Genomic DNA, 20437 nt, shown 5'->3' with positions numbered 1-20437 from the left:
TGTTAGTTGGCTTGTCGTTTCTGACTTTTTGTGATCCTCATAGACTGTAGCCCTCCAGGCTCCTTTGTCCATGTGATTCTCCAGGCAAGAATACTGGAGTGGGTTGCCAATTCCTCCTCCAGAGGATAATGACACCTAGAGTCCCTGAGGTGAAAGGTGTGAGCCCCTGACAGTGCAGACAGTCACAGAGAGGCTCAATGACCCCATGCTGAGGGCACTGTAGAAGGCACAGGGCCCTGCATTTGAAGCAGTTTCCACCTCGCAGCCTTTGCTTGGAATATGCTTCCCTTGGATCCAACATGGCTCACTCCTCTTTATCCAGGTTAAGGATAAATGTCATCTCCTCAAAAAACCTCTTATCACCCTACTAAAAGTGTAACCTCCCTATTCTCCATCCAATTACTCTCATTTTTGATCTTCCTTTCATTATTGTTGTTGTTCAGTCACTGAATCGTGTCTGACTCTTTGCGACTCCATGGACTGCAGCATGCCAGGCTTCTCTGTCCACCAACTTCTGGAGTTTACTCAAATTCATGTCCATTGAGTCAGTGATGCTATCTAACCTTCTGTTCCTCTGCTACCCTCTTCTCCTTTTGCCTTCATTATTACCCTTTTATGTTAATTTATATATTTTATTTGCTTATATTAATAATCTGATTCCCCTCTGGAACATAAGGTTACTGAGTACAGACACCTGTTTCACCACTGTATGCCTACCCCAGCATGGCACATTGACAGGTGCTTAAATATTGGTGGAATGAATAGATGAAGCATGCCCTTATAAACCTCAGGCCATGCGTTTCATCTAAGGCTCAGAGAGGTTCGCTCACATCTCCCGTGGCCTTATTTACATCCAGCTTCTCAGAGTTCCTGGGCGTGAGGTCCTGGTTCAAGTCAAGCCACGGAGTCACCAGAACTGGGTACCACCTCTTGTACCCCCATACCAACCTGGTCTTCCCTGGGGTCTGTGGTTCACCCAGAACCTATGTGGGGAACTGGGGTTAACTAATTGGAGTTTAGCTAGATAGACCATTGATAGACCATCATGGATACTGATCGGATACCACTATTGATACTGCTAAGTCACTTCAGTCGTGTCTGACTCTGTGAGACCCCATAGACCGCAGCCCACCAGGCTCCGCTGTCCCTGGGATTCTCCAGGCAACAACACTGGAGTGGGTTGCCATTTCCTTCTCCAATGCATGAAAGTGAAAAGTGAAAGTGAAGTCGCTCAGTCGTGTCCGACTCTTTGCGACCCCATGGACTGCAGCCTACCAGGCTCCACCATCCATGGGATTTTCCAGGCAAGAGTACTGGAGTGGGGTGCCATTGCCTTCTCTGAGGTCTATTGATAGACCATCAATAAACATTTGCAGAGTCCCTTGCTACCTGCCTTTGGGGAGTATCCTGGGCTGGCCTGGGGAGACAGAGCCTGTTGGATATCCTCCTTGGCTGCTGTCCTGAAGCCTTCTCCATGGCACCTACTGGGTGGTATTATGTTTAAATGACTAACTTCGAATGACAATTCATGATCTCATACTGAAAAATGTCACTGAGATACAAGTCTGACACTCCAGTTTGCTGATTGGCATGATCTCTGCCTGCAAGCCAGTGCTTTTCAAGACATGGTCTGTGGCCCATCTATAATGAATCACAAGATGCTTGGGAAAACAAACAACAAAAAAACTACACAGGCTCCTAGCCAGCCTGAACTTGCTAGATCAGAATCTCTGCAGCAGGTTTTGAAGTCAGCACTTTTTGTTAGAGTAAACTCAGGCAAGATCACATAACTAGTGAGTAGTGGAGGACCAAACCCAGGCAGTGGGGCTCCAGAGCCTGTGTGTGCCTGACTTTTATCTGATGGTAAGTCTCTATTCCCCACAGGCTCACGTCTGCCTGTTGCACCAGGGACTCAGCAACAACTGTCTCTCTAAACTCAATTTGCACCCTTCCAACAAGCAGGTCCAGCCCCCCTGCTGATGGCCACCTCCTTCGTTTGATGAAGTCTGTGGTGAGCATGCAGGTCTGTCTGTCTCCCCCATAAGTTTATAGGGTGAACAGTTATTTAGGTCATTTCTGTACCCCTGGAAGCCAGGACAAGGCCTTGCCCAGACCAACTCCAGTCTCTGTGGGTTGCAGATAGGATATATTCACCCACCTAATACTTCTGTGCCTACCCTGTGCCAGGCCTTTTGTGGGCGCTCAGGATGCAGCAGTGTAAAACCAAACAAAACCCCTTTCCCCACAAGGAGTTTATATTCTATGTACAAGTGAAGTGATAATGACCTCTGCAAGGCCTGCCCGGAAGTAAATGAAATAAACTGCAAGTTGGAAAGAAAAGTAAGAACTCTGGGGACTAAAGCAATCAAGGGGGACTTCCTGTGAGAGGTTTCACTAGCATCACCTTCCTTATGATTGAAGTCACCTAAGATAAGTCTGTTGAAGACTTGTATGTTCTCTGTAGAGCCTCACTCCCAGTGGCCAATGCTAAGGACGTGGTGTATCAGGCACAATTCCCACAGTTCAAAGCACCTTGATCAGGGTCTGCAGGGAAGGTGTGGGAGTAGGGGAAATGAGGATGGAGGGGCAGAGGGACATTTATTAATTGTAATGTTATTTTGAGTGAAATCTTTGTTCTTGAATCCAATCCCAACTGCTTCTCTTGGGTTGCTGTGAGGATTAAATGCTTATCTCAGACAAAGGAGGAGAGGTCAGTTAATGGATGGCATTGTTGCTGTTTTGGGTAGAAAACACTCTCAAGTAGTCCTAGCTCATCTACCTGAATGGGCAAGAGGGAAAAACAAGAGATGGTCTGGAAGGCTCCCAGATTATATGGGGCCTTGCAGACCAAGGTGAGGAGAATGGATTTAATTCTGAGATGGGAAGCTACTGCAGGCTTTTAAGCAGGTGAAAGACCACCAGCTACTTAGAGAAAGGACTACTGGCTGGATAGAGTGGAGACAGAGACCAGTTAGGAGGCTGCCAAAGTCCAAGTGAGGGACAAAGAGGGCTTGGATGAGGGAGGTAGAACAGGAAACGTTTCTGTGAAAGTGAAAGTGTTAGTCGCTCAGTCGTGTCCAACTCTTTGCAACCCTATGGACTATAGCCCACCAGGTTCCTCTATCCATGGGATTCTCCAGGCAAGAATACTGAAGTGGGTAGCCATTCTCTTCTCCAGGGGATCGTCCCAAATCAGGGATAGAACCCAGATCTCTTGCATGGTAGAAGAGGAAATGTTCCTGTGAAAAGACATCTTTTTGGATGTGTAAATGTGGCGGGGGTGGGGCACAAGAGAAAGAGGAATCAAAGAGGACCTCAGGTTTTGTGTCGGTAAATGGGGTATCATTCTTAGATGAGGAAAGTAGAGGAAGCGCAGGTTTCTCCCTCTCCTCCTCTCAACACTTGAACAAAATCAAGTGTTGCTCATGTTGGTGGGGGTAGCCGAGGAATGCCCCCCTCATGACAGAACCTGCAAAAGTATAACCTTATGTGGCAAAGGGACTTTGCAGATAGGATTAAGCTGAGGATTTTGAGGTGGGCAGATTGAATTATTTTGCTGCACGTATGCATGCTCAGTTACTCAGTCACGTCCAACTCTCTGCAAGCCATGGACTGCAGCACCCAGGCTTCCCTCTCCTTCACCATCTCCTGGAGCTTGCGCAAACTCATGTCCATCGAGTTGGTGATGCCATCCAACCATCCTCATCCTCTGTCATCCCCTTCTCCTCCTGCCCTCAATCTTTCCCAGCATCGGGGTCTTTTCCAATGAGTTAGCTCTTCACATTAGGTGGCCAAAGTACTGGAACTTCAGCTTCTGTTTTTCCAGTGACTATTCAGGGTTGATTTCCTGCAACTAATATAATATTATAAATCAACTGTACTTTAATTTTAAAATAAATAAAAATGAATAGTGAATGTGATTTAGGAAAGCAAAAAAAAAAAAAAAAAGACAGTCCTTGGTATATGGCCACAGAAATCTAGAGTCTGAATTCGATCAACCAGCTCCCCTTGAATTCACTAAGTCTACTATGTACTGTTTCGTGGGAGGCAGATGGGGAGAAGCCAGCCAGGAGCTAGCTCACAGCCCAGGAGGAACTCAGCGAAGGGAAGGGAAGAGAAGGCTGAAAACTCAAATACAAGGCCCCAAGCAGGGAGAGTTGAGTCCCAGGAGCTCAGGGAGGACGGGCTCTGCTTAGGGGAAGGAGGAGACACTATTACAGGGGCTAGGGGTTCAATTGGAGAAGGCAATGGCACCCCACTCCAGTACTCTTGCCTGGAAAATCCCATGGACGGAGGAGCCTGGTAGGCTGAAGTCCATGGGGTCGTTGAGAGTCGGACACGACAGCGGCTTCACTTTCACTTTCCTCTTTCCACTTTCATGCACTGGAGAAGGAAACGGCAACCCACTCCAGTGTTCTTGCCTGGAGAATCCCAGGGATGGGAGAGCCTGGTGGGCTGCCGTCTATGGGGTCGTACAGGGTCGGACACGACTGAAGCGACACAGCAGCAGCAGCAGGGGTTCAATAGCTGGGGAGAAAGGTCTAGAAGATGTTCTTTTAGCTCCTTCTGGGAAGGAAAGCATGGTTAATTCAAGAAAATTCTGTCTGAGGCGTGCAGGCAGCCTAAGAGCCAACTTTTGCCCCAAGCAGTTTGCAATCTAGCTATGGAGAGGAGCTCCGGAAGTGACCACCGGAGCCTCGGAGCGATGCAGTGTAGGGAACAACTTCCGGCCTCAGTTTAGCATCAGCAAGCCTAGATCTTTGCCCCATTTCTGCCACTAACCACTATGCTTCAGTGTCCTTATGGGAATTTTACCTCCTTCACCAGGTTGTTGTGAGACTTAAAGGAAGATAATAAATCTTAAGTGCTCGGCAGAGAGCCCTGCACACAGTGAGTGCTCAATAAAATAAAGCCATTATTATTAAAATAAGTAGGTGGTTCACTGGGTGGGAATCTCAGTATTTTTGAGATTCCAGACTTCTGTCTGGGTCATAGATAATTCACCCACCTGTGTTTCTCCAGGTAGGGTCCCCAGCAGACCACCCCAGAGACTGTGGTAGGATCCAAACTCCACAGTTTAATAACCCTCGCCATGCCCACCCTCTTCACCCCGTGACATTCTGGCCACTCAAGGCCAAGAACCACTGCTTCAGTGTGACCATGCTCAAGCCAGACTCCCCTGGTTTTTGCCTCTCAAAGCAGCGTGTAGATGGCTTTCTCCTGGGAGCATCATAGAGGCAGAGTGTCTCACCTAGCCTTCAGTTTTCCCCAAGCCAGAGCCTTCCACATACAATCAGAGAAACGCCTGGTTTGCAATCTCTGATGGCTGGGACTCAAGGAAACTCTGAATAAGGATGGGGTTCAGAAATCTGCAGAGTTCAGCTCCCAAGAACACCAGCTCACTCACTCCCCATAATTTACCTCCTGGGTAACTCTCCCAGTAACCCCTAACACCTTTCCTTGTTCAATTTTTCTCCATGGCATTTACAGCGACTCCACAGGCTACAAGTCTTACTCATTTTGTTTAGTGTCTATTTATCTCCATTACAATGGAAGCTCTCTGCTTATGAGCTTTTGTTTGTTTATTTGGTGTTTTGTTTTCCTTTGGTCTTCTCTGTCCAGGCTGTATCCCTAGGCTTAGAACTACTAGCTGGCATACCACTAGCCCTCAGTAAATATTCACCGAATGGGCAAATGAGTTGGACAGCTCTAATTCCTTCCTGCCCTAGAAGCTCCCAGTTCGAGACAGGACAAACATGTGTCACTTCTCCAGCTCTGTCACCAGCTTGTCCCTGCGGCAGTGTTGGGGGTGGGATGGCCTGTAAACGTTTTGCTGGACTCTTATTATATGTTTCCCCCTGTCCCATGCCAGTGTTTTCTTTAACTGCTCCCCTCGTGAGAATAGAGAACATTGCATGGTGCAGGGGGGCTTTCAGAGCTGGCCGGTTAACAGGCAGTCATTCCCTATTCTTTCTTCCTCTCTCACATTCCTTTTTATGGGGCTGAGTGTATCATAGAAAGACAGGGGCCACCTCAAAATACCCCTGTCCTGTGTTTACATATATAAACATTTACATGTGTATTGTTTTTGGTTATACAAGTAACAATAACAGCTGACCTTCCCTGAGAGTTTACTGAATGCCAGGCATGGTGCTCAGCACGTGCATCTCCTTGTCTAACCCTCTCAACAACCCTGTGACATTGGTTGTATTATTGCTGTCGTCCCACCTTTACACATGTGCTGCCAGAGCTTCTGTCTGGTGCACAGACACACATCTGAGTTTGAAGGTGAACCAGATGGTCTGATTTCAACATATCCCTCATTCCTAACTGCTGCAATAACTGCCTTTCTCAAAAGATGCGTTCATTTTCAGGAAGTCAAACAATAAAGTGGTTAAGACTGCAGGCTTCCACGGCAGGGGGTCTGGGTTCGATTGCTGGTCAGGGAACTAAGACCCAGCATGCAGTACAGCACAGCCAAATCAATCTTCTTAATAAATTAAAAAAAAAAAAAGTAAACAAGGAGAGCTTCCCCCAACCCCCTCAAAGAGGCTGCTGTTAGCTGATAAAGCTTTTATACTAGGGAACTTCTTATACCAGCAGTATGTACATGGGCTTTCTCTTTTCCTACAATAGTTGTCTCAGACCTTTTGTTTCACCTAATTTTTTCACTGTCTAATATTATAATACATTTTGGACCAGGTCTTCACTCAGTGATGCCTCCACTCTTAGAAGCTTTGATGTTCTGGCTGCAGGAGCTAAGGATGGAGTGATGTGATGAAGACACATCTATGGATATAGTAAGGAGGTATACAGCATGCTGGATAGATAGCAGCTGGATGAGTTTGGGCTCTTACAGGTTTAGGAGCTGCCTTTAGAAGTGGGAGCTTATTTGTTTCGTTCTTGCTTTTTAGCTTAGGTAGTTCAGGGTACCATCCCATTGACTGAGAAATGAATAGGCTTCCCTTCCATTCCTTGGTAGCTCAGCCAGTAAAGAATCTGATTGCAATGCAGGGGAGTGGGGTTCAATCCCTGGGTCAGAAAGATCCCCTGGAGAGGGAAATAGCAACCCCTTTCAGTATTCTTGCCTGGGAAATCCCATGGACAGGGGAGCCTGGCGAGCTACAGTCCGTGGGGTTACAAAAGAGTCAGACACAACTTAGCAACTAAACCACCACCCCTGAATCAGAGGATCTCAAAGACAAGCTCTCCTGGACAGTCCTAGGTGATCTCAATGCAGGCTGGGCTGCTGTTACTGCTAAGTCACTTCACTTGTGTCCGACTCTGTGCAACCCATAGATGGAAGCCCACCAGGCTCCCCCGTCCCTGGGATTCTCCAAGCAAGAATACTGGAGTGGGTTGCCATTTCCTTCTCCAATGCGTGAAAGTGAAAAGTGAAAAGGAAGTTGCTCAGTCGTGTCCAACTCTTAGTGACCCCATGGACTATAGCCTACCAGGCTCTGCCATCCATGGGATTTTCCAGGCAAGAGTACTGGAGTGGGGTGCCATCGCCTTCTCCGGCAGGCTGGGCTAAAGGGAGACAAAAGGCTTGCCTTCTTAGGCTCCTTAAGGATTATGCCCATAACTCATTGCTCAGCTTCCAGGCATAGTCACTGTGCTAGATGCCAAAGTCATGCCAGTAGTTCATTTAATCTGCACAACACTATCACGTAGGTCTCATTGCCCCCATCTGACAAATGAGAAACTGATACTCAGGGAAGTTGTTAACTTACCCAGGATCACACAGCTAGTCAGAGTCAGCCCGGTTTTTCTCCCTAAGCCCTCAGAGAACTGCCAGAGAAGGTTGGAACTGATTGAAACTCTGGCCCCAGATTGCATGTAAATGAAGCACACAGCCCAGAGCCCTAACACAGTTGGCTGCCGAGCACACAGCAGGTGTAAGGAATTGGCTGAGGTTCCGGTTTTTCGAACTCTATTTGTTATAAAAGACCTCCAGGGAAGTTGGTAGAAGTGAATGGAGTGGAGTCAGTCCTACATCCTGATAGCCCAGAGGCATTGGAATAACTGACTTCCTGAAGAGGATTTGCCCACAGCCAAACAGAATTAAGCTACATGTCAGTATGAATCCAGGGCAGGAGGGATCCTAATCTATAACTTCCTCCAGAGAGACAAGCCTTGCTCCTGCCAAGGAGGGGTCAGCTGATAGAACTGCCCCGAGGGTACGTGTGGGGATATTATTACTGGAAACTAAAGACTGAAGAGAAACTCATCCTTCAGATAGACCTGCTCACTCCAGCCAGTCATTTTTACCAACAGGGATTGTCCTCGAATCTGGAGTAAAGTAAGTAAATGTCGCTCAGTCGTGTCCGACTCTTTGCGACCCCATGGACTGTAGCCTAACAGGTTCCTCTGTCCATGGGATTTTCCAGGCAAGAATACTGGAGTGGGTTGCCATTTCCTTCTCCAGGAGATCTTCCCAACCCAGGGATTGAACCCAGGTCTCCCGCATTGTAGGCAGACACTTTACCGTCTGAGCCACCAGGGAAGTCGAATCTGGAGCCCCTAATTAAATCCCTCCAACTCCAATCTGCCGGAGCCACCTAGAAGTACTTCCCCCCCTAGTTTATTCTTTTCTGTGAAAAACAAACAAACACCCTCTGTCCAAAAGAGTCTAGATTAGGATGGCCCTCAATAGGAAATATAGATAAAAAAATGTATGCCAAATCTGTACCATGGAATGTTCTGAGCCCCCTCCTCTCCCCACAAAAGAATAAAGGGCATCTGAAAGATGTTAAGATCACTGAGACCTACTGGTAAATGGAAAAACAAACAAACAAACAAACAAACAAACATGTTGCAAGTTCTGATAAGCAGAATTGTTGTTTAGTAGCCAAGTTGTGTCTGACTCTTTTTCGAGCCCCCTGGACTGTAGCTCACCAGACTCCTCTGTCCATGCGATTTCCCAGGCAAGAATACCGCAGTGGGTTGCCATTTCCTATTCCAGGGTATCTTCCCGACCCAGAGTCTCCGGCATTGCAGGTGAATTTTTTACCGCTGAGCCGCTGGGGAAGCCCTGATAAGCAAAATGAGTAACTGAAAAAATGGAAAAGATACAAAAAGCGAATCACACCTACATAAGGAAAAATTTGGAAAATACAGAAAAGTAGGGGGGAATCACCCCCCCAGGCCTCCCACCCCCAAAAAAGAACCATTGTTAATATTTGATATATTGCTCTCAGTCTCCTGGCTAGAAGCGGTCATGTTACATCAGGCGGTGGTCAGCACATAGTCAAGTGTGACCAGAGCTCCAATCCCAGCTCTTCCACCTCTCCCTGAGAGAGCCTCACTCCGTGAATCTGTTCCATGGAAGTCATTCCACCCTCCTGGAGTGGTTGTATTGATTAAATGAGGCCAAATATGGAAAGCTTGAGTGCCTAGGAAACAGCACTCAATAAACGCAGCCACTGTTATTATTTGTAACGGGCCATTTCCCTCAACATTATAACATAATTGATTTTGAATGTTGCTCAGAATCTTTGAAAACATCCCATGTAATGGCTGTTGGATATGCCGATTTCTTCACTAGTCTCTTGATTTCTTCACTAGTCTCTTATGAGAAATGTTTTGGCTGCTTCCATTTTTACCTTTGTATAAATAGCTCTGTGATGAACACTGTTGTGAATATAGCTTTACCTCCCCTGTATTTTGGAGATTTTAGTTAAGATCTTTTCCCAGAAGTGGAATCACTAGGTCAAAGGGTAATCACCATTTTTAGACTTTATAGGCACAGGACCTGATTGCACAAAGCAGGCGTTATTTCCTAGACCTAACCTCCTTATCTGGAGAAGGCAGTGGCACCCCACTCCAGTACTCTTGCCTGGAAAATCCCATGGACGGAGGAGCCTGGTAGGCTGCAGTCCGTGGGGTCTCTAGGAGTCGGACACGGCTGAGCGACTTCACTTTCACTTTTCACTTTCATGCATTGGAGAAGGAAATGGCAACCCACTCCAGTGCTCTTGCCTGGAGAATCCCAGGGACGGGGAGCCTGGTGGGCTGCCGTCTATGGGTTGCACAGAGTCGGACACGACTGAAGCGACTTAGCAGCAGCAGGAGCAGCAGCAGCAACCTCCTTATCATCCCCAAAGTCCTCCTGCTTCCCACCGGGACGGCCTCCTTCTCCCTGGAGAGGACACCTGGCTGCCTCCATCCCCATTCCTGCCTTCTCCTCTCTTGTTCCTCCTGCAGTGGCGGAGCCTTTTCAGCTCTGCCTGTGTAAATCCTCCCTGGTTTCAGAACTTACTTACCTGGTTAAGAACTGGTTTCAGTTCTTACTTCTCCCTTCTCCCTTCTCCCTGACCCACCCTGATGGCTAGCCCTCTGGTTTTACCAGCCCCTTGAATCTGTAATCAAACCCACCCTGATTCAAGGACCTTCTTTCCCTTTCAAGATTTGAATTTGGGTCCATAACAACCAGACAGTAAGCCCCCGAGGTCAGGAATGAAGTCCTGGGCTCTTCTTCCTTCCCCTCTCAGCCCCAGAATGAGCCTTACAGTGCCAGGACCTGAGCTCCCATTCCAAGTATTCACTGAGAAAAAATGTCTTACTGGGGTCAGCTGTGGGCCAGGCTGGGCACTATGGCTACAGGGTCCTTAAGAGCTGGTTCGTCGGTCAAGGGGAGAAAAGAAAATGTCAATAATCAAGAGTAACCATGAAGGCCGGGGCTTTTGACACAAGTTCATAACAGAGGAAGGGAGGGTGTCAGGTTAACCTGGACCCTGCCCAAGGTGTGAAACTTGTTGGATGTCTTGCTGTGTGGCCCTGACCAAGTCACTTAACCTCTCTGAACCTGGATTCCCCCATCTGCATCAGGCTCTCTTCACTGGGATACAATGAGGTTAAATCGGTTATTCAGTTGAATAACATGCTTAGCAGGTATTCAATAAATGTTTGCCTATGGTGAGGGCTTAGTGCAGACTCGTGGGTTAATAAAGGGGCTGCACTGGCAGGCTGCTTACAGCCTTGGAACTCAAGCATCTCTGTTCTTCTCGTTTAGGAACTAGGTTGCTGGATGCCCATTTCTTCCACTGCGGGGCAAGTTTCTTACAGGTTCTGGCTCCCTGGTTTCCAGCCTGGAGTCTGGAGGGACATGAAGAAAGGCTGGAGTCTGCTGCATGTGATATATGCTAGCAAGGAGCTTGCTCGTGAATCACCTTCGCCTCCAGTGCAGTGAAGCAGTGGGATGGAATGTTGAAATGCCTCCTTTTACATCCATTTTCTGAGCACGCAGCAAGCCTTCTCCCGTTCAGGCTGCAAATCATCACACACACACACACACACCCGCCCCCCCTGCCAAGCATGCAACACCTTGCATGAGGCCCAAGGAACAGAGGCTTCCGGGGTGATGTCACTAAGAGCTCAAGGAATGCCAAGCTGGGCTCTCCAGTTATTCATCCTCCCTGCAATCAAAGCAGGCTCAGAGCAGACCCATCCCTGTGACAGATGTGGCTCAAGGTTATGGCCAAGGTCAAGCCTGTTATGTGTCCTTAGTGGTGGGGGCGTGCAGAGATTACTGCACAAGTTTGGACTTAAAGCTGAGAGAATTCTTAGACACCATCTAATTCAGTCACCCTGCAGAGGGGTATTTGGAGGCTCAGAAACGTCAAGAGATCTGGCCAAACTCACCTCACACAGCTATGGCATGGGTCATAAAACTAGGGCTTGCTTTTTCCAAACCCACAGTTAAAAGAACTCTCATCATCCTCTGGTCTATATGGGCTTCTCTTTTGGCTCAGACGGTAAAGAATCTGCCTGCGGTGACAGAGACACGGGCTCAATCCCTGAGTCAAGAAAATCCTCTGGAGAAGGGAATGACTACCCACTCCAGTATTCTTGCCGGGAGAATTCCATAGACAGAGGAGCCTGGAGGGCTACAGTCCATGGGGTCGCAAAGCGTCAGACACGACTGAGTGACTTTCACTTTCATTTTTTTTCTTGCTTTATCTGGAGTTACCTCTCAACACACCCCCCGCCATATATACCAATCACTATAATATTGACATCTATTGCATAAGTCCCTGAAGGACTTATGTTAAGTCCCTAAATGTTTAGGGTGTATTGTCTAATTTAAGCCTTTCACAACCTCTAGGAGTTAAGTAACTCCTTGATACTCCAAGTGTGGTCTGTGGCCAGCAGCATCAGTATCACCTGGGAGTTGGTTGGAAATGAAGAATCTCCAGTCCTAGGAGGAGAATTTGCATTTCAATAGGCTCCCAAGCGACTGAATAACAGGTGATCTTAGGCACAATCAAGTTTGAGAAGCACTGCCATAACTCTTCCCACTTTAAACAGGAAACGGAGCTTTGGGGCAGGGGAGGAGTGTGTGTTTCAGGATGGGGTGGGGGTGGGGTTAGGAGTCACTCCCACAAAGTCCCACAGCAGGTCAGGTGCGGAGTGCTGGTGGAACCTTGGGCACTGCTCTTGCTCTGAAGTCTGTAGGTTTTAGGAATGTTTTTCCACTAGTTCTAGCCCAGAGGAGGTAGGATTCCAGGCCCCACCTTCCCCAGGAGCAAGGAAGTTACTGAAAGGAATAGCCCAAGCATTTTACAAGGTACTTTCCACTTCAATTATTTTGTTTCTGCTTTATAACTTAACTATCCCAACTTTACTCAAGAAGCAACTGTAGCTTGGAAGAGTTTAAGGCATTTGTACAAGGCTACACTGCTGGCCACTTCCAGAATCTGGGCTCGACACCGGTCTTCTTTATTCCAGAATCCAATCACTGTTTCTCCACATACAAGTTGGCATCCTGGTGGCAGGAGAGGAGACTGTAGGTGGTATACAGATGAGAGTCTCCCATCTGAATTGTCATAGATTTTAATTTCTACTACAAAAAAATAGAATTAGGTTATTAAACTTCAGAGACTACAATTTAAGACAAAATGTGGGTTGTTTTTTTTTGCTTATTGTTTTTAATGAGTCTCTGTAAAGCCAATTTCAGGAATGATAGAGGAGGTGTCACAATACTCAGGTATTGTGAAACCCATGAAGGTGGTAAAAGACTGGAGTCTGGAAATCATCTTCAGGAACCACATTGAGAGGGAAGGGGGAGAAACCAGCAACCAGAGATCTCTACCCAGAGGCTGTGGACTTTTCACTTATAGGTGGTTTTCTCCCCACATCTTTCACATCTTCTTGCCCCAAGGGTCTTAGTATAGAGCATTTATGATGCTCACCTAAGGGTATACACTCCCCGTTAAAAAAAAATAATAGTAAGTTTTACCAGTTATTTATCTTTCCGGCCATAATCTCCATAGCAAAGCTGGAGAGACCACAAACTTGCTCCTTCTAACATCTTCCCACCTCCAGCCCACTTCCTGTAGTTTCAAGAATGGCCCCCTTCCCCATTCATTTAGACCAGACTTGAAATGCTGCAAGGGGGAGGCTGGGAGTGGGGAGTAAAAAATGCCCCTCCCATTCCTTCAGATGGGACAACAGAGGGTAAGATGGTTGGATGGCATCACTGACTCCATGGACATGAGTTTGAGCAAGCTTCGGGAATTGGTGACGGACAGGGGAGGCTGGTGTGCTGCAGTCCATGGGGTTGCAAAGAGTTAGACACGACTGAGCGACTGAACTGAACTGAATTGATTTCTTCAGAGATGGTCTGTGGCTCCCCAGTGGAGAGGACAGCCTGCATCTTTGCTTTCAAGTATTGGTACTCTTCCATCTCTTCCTTTCTCTACCCATGTCCAGGGACCTTAATGGCCACTCTTTCAGTTGGACCTTTGAATTCTGAGTAAACAGACATTCTCTCTTGCACTCCAGTTTCATTCAGGGATCACAAGTAAAGAGTTCTGGCAAATAAATGAAAAGTCTTCCAGGAATCCGGAAAACAGTTATGTAAGGAACAAGGACTGTTAGAAAAGATAAGGTGGGGAAGGGACAAGATGACCATCTTCAAATATTTCAGAGAGTCTAGATTTACACAATATTTCTCCAGACCTGGAAGCAAAAAGTAGGTGATACGGGAAAGTCGGCTTCAGTTCTTTGTCCTTAGAAAATGAAGTCACTCAGTCGTGTCCAGTTATTTGCGACCCCATGGACTGTAGCCTACCAGGCTCCTCCATCCATGGATTTTCCAGGCAAGAGTACTGGAGTGGGTTGCCATTTCCTTCTCCAGGTGATCTTCCCAACCCATGGATCAAACCTGGGTCTCCCACATTGCAGGCAGATGCTTTACCGTCTGAGCCACCAGGAAAGCCCTCTCTTAGTCCTTGGCCCTCTCTCTTTGTCCTTGACCAACTGTAAAATTGGGGCAATAGTACTTCATCATAGGGCGGTTGTGAGGATTTAGTGAAGTGCTCAGGACATACCTGGAATCTCATAAAAACCCCAGGATATGCTTGTTTCCTTTTTTGGCCTCATTCAAAAATGCCTCATGAGGCAGTAAGCTCCCTCTCTGGAAAATTTCAAAATAGAATTACAATTCCTTACTGCCAAGATTCTGTGCTTCCGTGCTGCCCGTGACTTTTCAAAGAAAAATACTGGCTCACACGGAGCCCCTACCATGCTCCAGGCACGCAGAGAAGAGCTTTTCATAGGTACTCCATTTAATCTCACCAGCCCTCGGAGGTAGGTACTATTATTATCTCCCCCCAATCCACATTTTTTTTTTTCCAGATGAGAGAACTGTGGCTTAGAGAAGTGAAGTAACTTGCCCAAGGTCACAAATCGGTAAGCAGCTGACCAGGGGCTTAAATGTCACACTCCAAAGTCCTTGCTCTTAGAACTGGAAGAGTTGTTTAATCAAACCTAAACCCCTAAACCCCCCTCCCAGACTCACCTGCTCCTGGCTTTATTGATCTCTCTTCTACAAAGTTTCTTCGGGTCTTAATATCAAAACCATCCAATTTAGCACTTATTATTATCTGAATGGCTTCTTGTCACTTCTAGTTTACTGTAAGTTGGTCTGGGGATTTTTACTCTTTAAATATCCCCTCGAACTCAGTAAGCCTTGAGAACAAGTTCAAGGGCTTCCAATAATTCTTTCACTGCCAGCTGAATTAAACAGCAAGTACCCCTCTTTCTCCCTGCCATGCCTATTCCCATCTTATTTTTCCTGAGCCATTAAAAAGTCTTTTCTTGGCTGGAACAAATACTACAGTCTGTTCACCTAGTTAACATTTCCTGAGTTCTTAATATGCACCAGGCATTCTAAGTAGCCCTCCGTTCTAAGTAACTTAACCCACTGAATCATGATAGTAACTTATGAGCTAAGTCCTATTTTCATTCCCATTTTATAGAGGAGGAAACAGTGTACCAGTGTATCAGCATTTGACTGAGTAAATGCTTTGCTGATGGGTATTATTATTATTAACAACAACAACCATACAAATACCTTATGCTTACATCATGCTATAGCTTTATGTACATTATGTCATTGTCACTCACCGTGTACAGATAGACGCTAATGTCCCTACTTTATAGAAGAGGAAACCATGACAGCAAAGGGTGAGTGATTCTCAACAGTCACACAGCAAGTGCCTACATCCTGAAGTGAACTTTGTATTCACTCCACTCTAAGGTCCTGGGGGTGAGGGAGATGGGAGGGCCATGGGGAGAAAAACACCTATACACACAGAAGGCACTCTACAAATATTAAAGAAGCAACAAAAGCTGGTCACAGCAGAGGCTGAACAAAAATCCAGCTCTTTGACTCCTAGCCCAGTGCTCTTTCCTTTTTACCAAGATGGTGTGAAGCAAGTCTTGGGTCCAGACCCAATAGCAGTCTTGAAGAAACCAGAGAAAGTAGTGCTCTTAAAGAAAAAAATACCATCATTTTCACATCTCTGCTTTTCCCACATTTTCAATAATGAGCATGTGCTACTTGCATGATGAGAAACAAAAAAGCCAATGAAGTGAGCTGGCAAAATGCATCCCCTGGAGGGCTGGGGCTGCTAGTGGACCCTTGGGTTGTCTTCAGAGTGGCTCTGGGCCCCTGCCCTGGCATTCTGGGGTACCCTCTGATCCACAGGCCACCTGGCCCCACTTCACAGGCAGATGAAGGCAGCAGGGGCAGACACAGGCGTCCCAGGTCTGTGCAGCTTCCCGACGCTGGAAGCTGAAAACTGCGTGTACACTTTTCCAAGGAACAGGCCTACGCTTTTTAGAAAGGGGCACTATGACCCTCCACCAGGTAAGAACATCAGATCACAATAATGAGTCAGGGCTTGAGGGCTAAGATGACCGGTCAAAGGAGGGGACAAGAAACACAAAAATCTTGCCCAGCTCTGAGGAACTGGCATCAGAGAGAGAATGACAAATAAAGCAAGGTCTTGCTTCATATACTCACGCTAATTTAAATTCTGCTTTTTTTCTTGAACCACACTGCCGCCCACCCGCCGCCCCCCCCCTCACCCCTTACTCCCATTCCCAAGCAGTGGTGGGGCTGGGGGTGAGGAGGAGTCAGACATTTTCCTCTTCCAAATTTTACTTCCTGATCCTAGGGCCTGTGAGTCTACAGCTTCCTGTCTTGTCTCCTGATCCAGGGTGTAAGGCCCTTATTTATGTTGTGGCCAACTTTTTCCCCTGCATGCCTACTAAGAAGCCTGCTGCTTTCAAGTCTCAGCAAGCACCAGATTTCATTCTGCCAAAACTGCGTGAGCTCCTGCCATGTGCTGGGTGTTATGATGGGGTCACCGATAGTGGGAAAAGTCCTGAGTGTGGCCTGGGAGCCTTCAGACTAACAGCAGGACAGATAACACTCCTGTGACGGGCTGGGGGAGGGGCAAACGGCAAGAGCGTGAGAACCCCCAGGAGGGCAACTGATAAACAGGCTGGCGGATCAAGGGGTCACTTCTTGGAGGTGAAACCGTAGCTCTGGAGCTGGTGTGTGAAGGTGGAGAAGGATTCCTAACAAAGGAGTGAGGGAGGCACTCAAGTCCTGTAGAAAAGAGTGGAGGCAGCAAAATGCTGTGCAGGTTTAGGAAATGGGCAGTTCTGTGTGACTGGAGGCTGGAGTTGGGAAAGGGGGACGGAAGGAGAGAAACAAGGCTGGAGGTGGGTGATGGCCAGTTGGTTAGAACAAGGATCTTGGTGTTCCACTAAGGAATCTAGATTTTTATCAGACAGTGCGTAGGTGTCCCTGAAGGTTTCTGAGCAGAGACGGTGGGCTCTGTGCTGTGATCTAAGCTTTGAAAGATCACATTGCAGAAGACAAGAGAGCAAGGAGAGGACCTCAAGATTGGGAAACAGGATGCTACTGTAGGGCCCAGTGGCAGGGCTAAAGGGGCCCTTTAATTAATACTGTGGATGGCATCACCGACTCAATGGACATGAGTTTGAACAAACTCGGGGAGATGGTAAAGGACCAGGAAGCCTGGCATGCTGCAGTCCACGGGGTCGCAGAGTCAGATACGACTTAGAGACTTAGAGACTGAACAAGAACAACAAATGGGAGGCACTGGCTACATAATTTGTGGGGCCCGGTACCAAAGGAAAAGTCAGGGTTCCTTGTCCGAAAATTATTGTCAATAGAGTGACAGCAAGCATTAAAGCAAGCATTGTGCCCTTCTAAGTACAGCCTTGTCCAGCTACACAGGTCACACGCTCAGGAAGCTGGCCCTGGCCACGGGACTAGAAAGGGCAGCTGAGGAAGGAGATCTGAAAAGCAGAGTCCTGGGACTTGGTGAACTGTTGGGCATAGGAAGTGACAGACAAATCCCGTTGACAGATGACCTTCCTGCACTGCTTGCCAGCCCACCCTACCACTATCCCCTTGGGTTGCCCACGATCAACTTCTACTTATTAATAATCTAAACTTCACCTCCAACTCCTCCTCCTGCTACACACCCAGACTTGTTCCTGCAGGGTCCCTATCTAAAGGTGTCACCATTCACTCAGTCACCTTCTACCCCTCTCTCCCTCATCCCAGCCCTTCCGGCAATTTACTTCCTAACTGTCTCTCCCATCTGTGTGGCCTCTTCAATTGCTGCTATCACTGCCAAGTTCCGGCTGGGGCCTTATCAGCTCAGGCCTGGATTACCCACAAAAGCCTCCTATCTGTCTCCCTGAGCCCAGTCTGGACCCCACCCCCACCCTCAGATAAAACATCTTTCCTCCACAGGACGACCTAAATGAGGTCCCCAAATGCTCACCTGACCAGGTCCCTGAGTAACATCTTCATCTGGGGCTAAGCCAGCCAAAGGCTAAGACTAAAGGCCTTACATGACACACAAGTCCTTCTGCCACCTGACCTGCTTAATCTTCTAATAAATACCAGAAATGCCTTAGTCTCCCACATACCGCCAGCACACACACCATTCTGGGTTCTTACTGTTTTTTTTGTTGTTTTTTTTTTAAATTCCTTTACCTTCCCTCAGATGGTAAAGAGTGTGCCTTCAATGTGAGAGACCTGGATTTGATTCCTGGGCTGGGAAGATTCCCTGGCAGAGGGAATGGTTACCCACTCCAGGATTCTTGCCTGGAGAATCCCATGGACAGAGGAGCCTGGTGGGATACAGTCCACGGGGTCGCAAAGAGTCAGACACAACTAAGCGACAAAAACTAAGCAACTAAGCAAGGGGTTACCTGTGCCTGGAATGCTTTCTACTCCCTCCCTCCACAGCCTGGCTCTCCTCGATTCATTCCTGTAAGCTCACCTCAGCTCTCCTCTGCTCTAGGTGGCCTTCTCCAGAGCTCCAGCCTACCCCACCTCATACACACGGATGAGGTGTCTGTCACACTGACTATAGGTCTGTGGCCGGGCCGAGCCTCTTTGAGCTGGGGGCAGTTGGAGCAGTCCAGATCACATTAGTGTCCAGCGACCAGTACATAGCCTGGCCATGTGGGTGCTCCATACATGTGTGGTCATAGGTTGAAATGTTTAGAGGCAGGAGGTTTGGTGACACTAGAGGAGGAGCAGATTGTAGGGAAGGCTGGTACAGATAACCGCAAAGAGAAAGAAAACCTTCCTTCCACGCCTTCATTAAGGCTCCTATGGTAAGGCGAGGACAGTCCCTCTGACTGAAGGCAGCTGAGACCCAGAGGCAATGGCCAGCTAGCTGGTGTCTGGTGTGATTGCATTTGATTTCAGAATTCAATTTCTGTTTCCTTCTAAAAACGTCATTCCCCTTTGTAGCAAACAAGCCCCTCCCTAGTGGAAGCAGCCTATTTTCCATCAGGCATTCCCCTTTCCTCTCAGGCTCACAATAAAATGGTTAGTCCTGAGATTGAGGGGAGAAGCCTGTTTCCCTAAGAGTGTCTCTGCAGCTAGCGGGGCATAGAGCTGCTCCTCAATAAATACTTGCTGAATGGGTGAGTGTGTCCAGTTCCCCAAGACTGGGGATGGGAAGCCTAAAGCTGCTGGGGACTGGTGGGGGCAGACAGCCTGGGATTATACTTTATCCACAGATAATCCCCTAAATCCCAGAAGCCACCTGGACAGTTGGCTGGGCTGAGCTCCATCAACAGTGCATGCTGACGCTGCAGCTGAGTTCACCACAGATATTTTCCGGGTGACAGAAAATGCTTCCTCAAAAAACAACTATTCTAATTTTTTTTCAGTGAAATTTTAGCTTTATTATTTTTTTTATGGGGGGGGGGAGTATAGCCGATTAACAATGTTGTGGTAGTTTCAGGTGAACAGCAAAGGAACTCAGCCATGCATATACATGTATCCATTCTTCCCCAAACACCCCCCTGCCATCCAGGCTGTCACAAAGCATTAAGTAGAGTTTCAAGTGCTGTGCAATAGGTCATTACAACCATTCTAATTTTTATCTGGGAGTGTGACAAAGAAAAGGACCATCAATCCTTTGAGGGCAGAATCCATTTGGGGAGATTAACTGCTGGCTCTTCTCTTCTTATTTTTACTTTCGGGTACTTTTACGGTGGAAAATTTCAAAATATAAAGAAAAGTAGAGAAAACAGTATAATGAACACCCAGGTACCAATCTCCAGTGATTACCAATACAAGCCCAAACTTGAGTCATCAGTAACTCAGACTTCGAAGCAAATTCCAGCTATCATCTCATTTCCCGCGTAAAGACTTCCGTAACGCCTGAAATCTGCTTCTGATTCATCTGGGGGCACGACCGAGGGCGCCCCTAGCTCTGCCTACCGCACTGTCAGGCACGGCCCCCAGAAGGTCCAGAACCTACGTCTATGAAACTCAAAGCCTATGATGCGACGCTAGCTCTGCCTCCTCCGCTTCCTCCTCTTCCCGCACAGCGTGGGTCACCTCGGCCTCCTGGCACTCCTGACAACCCACCGGCAGTCCCCGGTGATGCGCCAGTGAGTGCGCGCAGCGCCGCAGAGAACACAGCGAGGCGCCTTCCACTTCCTCTTTCTCGGGCTGACTAACGCTGGGCGCCCGCCCCGCGCGTCCCGCCCCCTGGGGGCGTGGCCGCGGCCCGAAGGGGCGGGGAAATACCCATATTCCGCCTTATATGGGCAGCCACGTCACAGGCTGCACACC

General features: G+C 47.8%; 1 protein-coding gene across 1 annotated transcript in view; it reads left to right on the top strand.

Annotated features, from left to right (window-relative positions):
- Nucleotides 1–15458: 15458 nt before the first annotated feature.
- Nucleotides 15459–20437, top strand: part of DUSP5 (dual specificity phosphatase 5) — a 17764-nt gene continuing 12785 nt past the window's right edge. Inside the window, exons 1-5 of the mRNA XM_010859595.1 lie at nt 15459–15471; nt 15995–16156; nt 16509–16619; nt 17894–17993; nt 20191–20253. Of these exons, the coding sequence (XP_010857897.1) occupies nt 15459–15471; nt 15995–16156; nt 16509–16619; nt 17894–17993; nt 20191–20253 (449 nt within the window). The remainder of the gene's footprint in view (nt 15472–15994; nt 16157–16508; nt 16620–17893; nt 17994–20190; nt 20254–20437) is intronic.

The sequence above is a fragment of the Bison bison genome, unplaced genomic scaffold (genome assembly GCF_000754665.1).
Source record: "Bison bison bison isolate TAMUID 2011002044 unplaced genomic scaffold, Bison_UMD1.0 scf7180017864456, whole genome shotgun sequence".
In the NCBI taxonomy this organism is placed as follows: domain Eukaryota; kingdom Metazoa; phylum Chordata; class Mammalia; order Artiodactyla; family Bovidae; genus Bison; species Bison bison.
Note: the sequence above shows the minus strand (reverse complement) of the source record. Positions and strands in the feature narration are given on the sequence as shown.